The 5,990-nt window shown below is 43.3% G+C and overlaps 2 protein-coding genes across 2 annotated transcripts; both read left to right on the top strand.

Annotated features, from left to right (window-relative positions):
* The first annotated feature begins 439 nt into the window (after window positions 1-439).
* Window positions 440-3,688, top strand: LOC138871679 (uncharacterized). The gene is made up of 7 exons (XM_070149574.1): window positions 440-896; window positions 1,485-1,570; window positions 1,707-1,771; window positions 1,890-2,125; window positions 2,621-2,756; window positions 3,000-3,274; window positions 3,360-3,688. Exons 1-7 carry the CDS (start codon window positions 440-442, stop codon window positions 3,686-3,688), a joined length of 1,584 nt encoding a protein of 527 aa, XP_070005675.1.
* Window positions 3,689-4,299: 611 nt separating this feature from the next.
* LOC104218316 (uncharacterized) lies at window positions 4,300-4,818 on the top strand. Its single transcript, XM_009768773.2, has one exon. It carries the CDS (start codon window positions 4,300-4,302, stop codon window positions 4,816-4,818), a length of 519 nt encoding a protein of 172 aa, XP_009767075.2.
* The last annotated feature ends 1,172 nt before the right edge of the window (window positions 4,819-5,990 follow it).

Consider the following 5,990-nt stretch of genomic DNA (forward strand, 5'->3'; position numbering starts at 1 on the left):
AGGAGATGGCACAACGAGAGATAGGTATGAATCCGGGGGAAGGTGCCAGTCGTTCCCCACTGGGTCAGAGGGATAGATTTCCCTTAGAGGCACACATTGAGTCTCCAGTACCCCTAGTTTCAGCTTCCCAGCACTTGTTGGAGCCTAGGGAGATATAGTACCGCTAGCCTCACCAGTTATATTAGTACTTGAGGCAGCTAGAGACACAGGACCTCTAACACCTGTTGTTCCGCCATCAGAGACTGGGGAGCAGGGGATGAGGGAGGCAGTTCAGTTGCTGACTAGGATGGTTTTTATTCATGAGCGACAGCTAGAGTCGGGAGCAGATGCCCGGAGAGATCGGACAGGAAGCTCGACGGTACGAGAGTTTCTCCACTTGTCCCCTCCATTATTTACATGATCTAGTTCCACTGAGGATCCCCAGGACTTTATAGACCAAATGTATAGAGTATTGAGAGTGATGCATGCCTCCGTCACCGAGGCTGTGGAGTTGGCTTCTTTTCGACTACGTGATGTAGCCGTCCTATGGTATGAGTCATGGGAGAGATATAGAGGACCTGATGCTCCGCCAGCAGAGTGGGAGGACTTCTCTAAGGCTTTTTTAGCCTATTATTTGCCACGGGAGGTTCGGGAGGCCCGTCTTGACCAGTTTCTTAGCCTGAAGCAGGTGGATATGAGTGTGAGGGATTATAGCCATAAGTTTAATTCTTTGGAGAGGTATGCACCAGATATTGTACGTACCATGAGGGCTAGAGTTCATCATTATGTGGATGGTTTGGGGGATCATCTGATTAGAGACTGTAGGGTAGCATCCCTATCGGATGATGTAGATATTTCCCGCATACAGGCTTTCGCTCAGACTACAGAGGACCTTTCCCGTCGGATTCGTGATACTCGTAGGGATAGGTAGCAGAGTAAGAGGGATCGTACTACGGGGTCTTATAGGGAGCCACGAGGTGATTTCAATCCCCCACTCCATCGATATCCACCTCGATTAGCAAGTAGTTTCCCATTACAGATGCATGGCCAGCGGTTTAATCGTTATATTCAGTCAGGACCGGGACAGAGCTCAGGCTAGCCTGAGGGCCGTCGACAGGAGCGTTCTGCACAAATGAGACAACCTATTCCTCCATGTACTCAGTGCGGTAAGCTGCACACCGGGCAGTGTAGACAGGGTTCGAGTGCATGTTATCATTGTAGGCAGATAGGACATTTTATTAGCCGGTTCCCAGGGTTAGGCAGAGGTGCACCAACTCAGCCTTCAGGATCCACAGCAGCCTCTTCGCCCTCAGTCCGTGTTCCCCGACCAGGTCCACAGTCTACTCAGGGACGTGGTAGGGGGAGAGGTTGAGGAGACACCTCAGGTTCTAGTGGTGGCCAGAACAACTTTTATGCACTCACAGGCCGACAGGATTCAGAGGCATCCCCAGATGTTGTCACAGGTATATTGACAATACATTCTCATGCCATTTATGCATTGATAGATCCCGACTCTACATTTTCATATATTACTCCATTTATTGCTGGTAAGCTTGACATTAGATCTGAGTTGTTGCCACAGCCAGTTGAGGTATCTACGCCAGTTGGCGACTCTATTGTTGCTAATCATGTCTATTGAGGTTGTACAATGTTAATTAATGACCGTCCAACTTTTGTTGATTTATTGGAATTGGTTATGCTAGACTTCGATGTCATTATGGGTATAGATTGGTTGGCAGCTTGTTATGCTAATATTGATTGTCGTACAAAGTTGGCCGATTTCATTTTCCGGGTGAGCCTGTCCTTGAATGGAAAGGTAATGTAGCCACGCCCAAGGGTAAGCTTATTTCATACCTTAGGGCTCGGAAGTTTATTGCTAAAGGCTGTATATACCATCTGGTTCATGTCAGGGATATAGATAAGGAGCCAGCGACTCTTCAATCGGTTCCTACTGTGAATGAATTCCCAACAGTATTCCCTGACGAGTTTCCAGGAATTCCCCCCGAAAGGGAAATCGATTTCACTATAGATTTGCTTCTTGATACGCATCCTATATCCATTCCTCCCTACAGAATGGCTCCTGCAGAGCTAAGGGAATTGAAGGAACAACTGAAGAATTTGCTCGATAAAGGCTTTATTAGGCCAAGTACATCCCCATGGGGTGCTCCGGTGCTCTTTGTTTGAAAGAAAGATGGCTCCTTATGGATGTGTATTGACTACAGAAAACTAAATAAAGTCACTATCAAGAATAAGTATCCTCTTCCACGGATTGATGACTTGTTCGACCAGTTACAAGGTGCCAAATTCTTTTCGAAGATCGACTTGCAATCCGGTTATCATCAGCTACGAGTCAGGGATATTGATATCCCAAAAACAACATTTAGGACGAGGTATGGCCATTTTGAATTCCTTGTCATGTCTTTTGGGCTTACAAATGCCCCAGCAGCTTTTATGGATCTTATGAACCGGGTATTCAAACCATTCTTGGATTAATTTGTGATTGTGTTTATTGATGATATCTTGATATATTCATGATCGGAAGCCGAGCATGCGGACCACTTGCAAGCTGTATTGCGGACTCTCCAAGACTACAGGTTATATGCTAAATTCTCTAAATGTGAATTTTGGCTAACTTTTGTAGCTTTTCTTGGTCATGTTATTACCAGCGATGGTATCAAGGTTGATGGCCAAAAGATTGAAGCTGTGATGACTTGGCCGAGGCCCTTGAATCCAACAGAGGTTCGTAGCTTTTTAGGCTTGGCAGGGTATTACCGAAGGTTTGTGGAAGGAATTTCCTCTATTTCTGCACCATTGACGAAGCTGACACTTAAGGGAGCTAAGTTTCAGTAGACTGAGGCATGTGAACAAAGTTTTCAGGAGCTAAAGAAAAGGCTTACGACGGCACCTGTCTTGACTCTTCCGGATGGCACCGAGGGTTATGTTGTCTATTGTGATGCCTCGAGAATTGGCCTAGGTTGTGTTCTTATGCAGCATGGTAAGGTTATTGCGTATGCCTCCAGACTGTTGCGGAAACATGAACAGAACTATCCTACGCACGATCTTGAGTTAGCCACAGTTGTCTTCGCCCTAAAGATTTGGCGACATTATCTATATGGGGTTTATATTGATGTTTTCACCGACCACCAGAGCCTTCAGTATTTATTTAAACAGAGGGAGCTGAACCTACGACAAAGAAGATGTCTAGAATTATTAAAGGACTATGATGTTGATATTTTATATCATCCTGGTAAAGCTAATATTGTTGTTGATGCTCTTAGCCGGAAGTCCATGGGCAGTCTAAGCCATGTTAAAGTTAATAAGGTCAAATGACCAATATCTATGCTAGCTAGCTAGTTTGTAGGTGCGTTTGGTAAATGCAGAGGGTGGACGCATTCTCGTTCAGAATACGGAAAAATCTTCTTTTGTTACTGAAGTGAAAGAGCGACAACACGAGGATCCTGAGCTTATAAAACTGAGGGAAAGTATTCCACAGCAGCGACAACCTTTATTTGAGCTAATTGGAGATGGAGTCCTTAGATACCAGGGCCGCTTATGTGCACCGACAGTCGGAGAACTCCGCGCCAAGATTCTTTTGGAGGCCCTATGCAGTTCACCCCGGAGCGACAAAGATGTATCAGGACCTTCAACAGATCTATTGGTGGAATGGAATGAAAAAAGATATCGCGGAGATGGTAGCCCAATATCCTAACTACCAACAAGTTAATGTTGAGCATCAGAGGCCTGGAGGCCTAACTCAGTGTATTGAACTTCCATTATGGAAATGGGACATGATAAATATGGACTTCATCACCGGTTTGCCTCGCACTCCACAGAGGTATGATTCTATTTGGGTAATTATTGATAGGCTTACAAAATCTGTCATTTTCTGCCAGTCAGGACGACATATTCAACCGAGGATTATGCCAAGCTTTACATTCGGGAGATTGTGCGCCTTCACGGGGTACCGTTATCTATTATCTCTGATCGAGGGGCTCAATTTACAACACATTTTTGGAAATCTTTTTAGAAGGGTCTAGGCACGTAGGTAAATCTTAGCACAACTTTTCATCTGCAAACTGATGGACAGGCAGAGCATACTATTCAGACAGTTGAGGATATGTTACGTGCCTGTGTGCTAGATTTTAAAGGAAGTTGGGATGATCATCTAACTTTTATTGAGTTCGCTTATAATAACAGCTTCCAAGCTAGTATTCATATGGCCCCTTACGAAGCACTATACGGGCGGAAGTGTAGGTCGCCGATCGGTTGGTTCGAGGTCGGGAAGCAGAGTTACTAGGTCCTAATTTAGTCCAGCAAGCAATGGAAAAGGTAAAACTTATTAGAGACTGGCTGCGTACAACACAAAGTCGGCAGAAGTCTTATGCAAATGTTCGACGACGAGACTTAGAGTTTGATGTAGAAAATTGCATTTTCCTGGAAGTAACGCCTATGAAGGGCGTCATGCGATTTGGAAAGAAGGGTAAGCTCAGCCCTAGGTATGTTGGACCGTATAAGATTATCCGGAGGATTGGTAGGGTGGCGTACAAGCTTGATTTGCCTTCAGAATTGGGAGCAATCCATCCTGTGTTTCATGTATCTATGTTGCAGAAGTGCATTGGAGATCCTTCACGTATTATGCCCATTGAGGATATTCATATTGCTGAAGACTTATCTTATGCAGAGGTACCAGTAGCTATTTTAGATCGGCAGGTAAGAAAGCTTCGAACTAAAGAAGTGGCTTCCGTGAAAGTGTTATGGCGAAATAACAACATCGAGGAAATGACCTGGGAAGCTGAGGAGGAAATGAGGAAGAAGTACCCCTACCTATTTACGACTTAAGGTGAGTCACATTTAAATAATTGGCAATTATTTCTTTACAACACTTAATTGGATTTTAAATGACTAGAAAGTGCAATTTAAATTTCTTATTGCGAGATAGCTATACGAAGCCTAGTAGTTGGAATCTTCAGAATTTGATTTATGCTTTGCAAATGTAACAAATATAGCCTCGAAAATAACGTATTAGCGGAAAAAAATGAAACCAAGGAATTGACTTGACCCATTCGCAGATGAATGTTCTTTAGGGGGGGAGACTGTGAGACCCCATGTGATTTTTTTTTTCTCTTCTCTTACGTAATATACGTAATGTGGCGTGGTTATATTAGGTATATATAATTGGGTGTAGCACATTGGGAGAATAAGACTGAAAATGTGTGGTAATATCAAGGAACTAACTAAAGTTTTAGGTCAAAGGAATCCTTTAAACAAAGGTTAATGGTTAAAGAAATGGCTCGGGTAGCACCCCGCGCGTTCGGAAGGTTTAAGTTAACTTGCACCTGTGGGATGAGACTAAGAGTGTCTAACATGCTAAGAATAGTGTGTTATGAGGTATTATAATATCACACGGGTCACATGTTAAGTTTTGGAGTCAAGCAAGTAGCGAAATAAAGGTCGGCAAAGGTTATCGTAAATTTCTCTAATAATTTTTTTAAACTTTAGGTCAAATGTATCAGATTAGTTCTCCCAATATATAATGTGTTATGGGACCCACAACCTATCTAATCGAAGTTCTACAAGCCTAGTTCGCAACCAAAAATACCTCATATCAAACAGACATTGCAGTAAAAAGTTATGACTGTTTTACCCCAGACTGTCCAGGCTGAAATCGGGTCGCGAACCGAGTCGGGTCAAACAAGTGGTATAAGTCAGCAAATCCGACTTGTAAGACACCAAAACATTTCATTTTTGTCCCAAAATAGTGAGGGAGCTGAATAGAGGGTTCCATGGTGTTCTTGAGTGATTAAGGTACGTTTTTAACGATTTCTACCATTAAAGTTTGTCCCCGTGCCTAGAAACTCAATCTCTACGCTTTACAATCATTTCCCCCCTTCTATTAGCTGTGTTTGGAGATATTTTTGGAAGATAGGAATTTGTTGTTCTTGCTGGTTCTTTAGGCTTTATATTTGATTTTCCAAGGTAATCATCTTGGGATTCTTTTATGATCGTTTTTA

The sequence above is a fragment of the Nicotiana sylvestris genome, chromosome 6 (assembly GCF_000393655.2).
Source record: "Nicotiana sylvestris chromosome 6, ASM39365v2, whole genome shotgun sequence".
In the NCBI taxonomy this organism is placed as follows: Eukaryota; Viridiplantae; Streptophyta; class Magnoliopsida; order Solanales; family Solanaceae; genus Nicotiana; species Nicotiana sylvestris.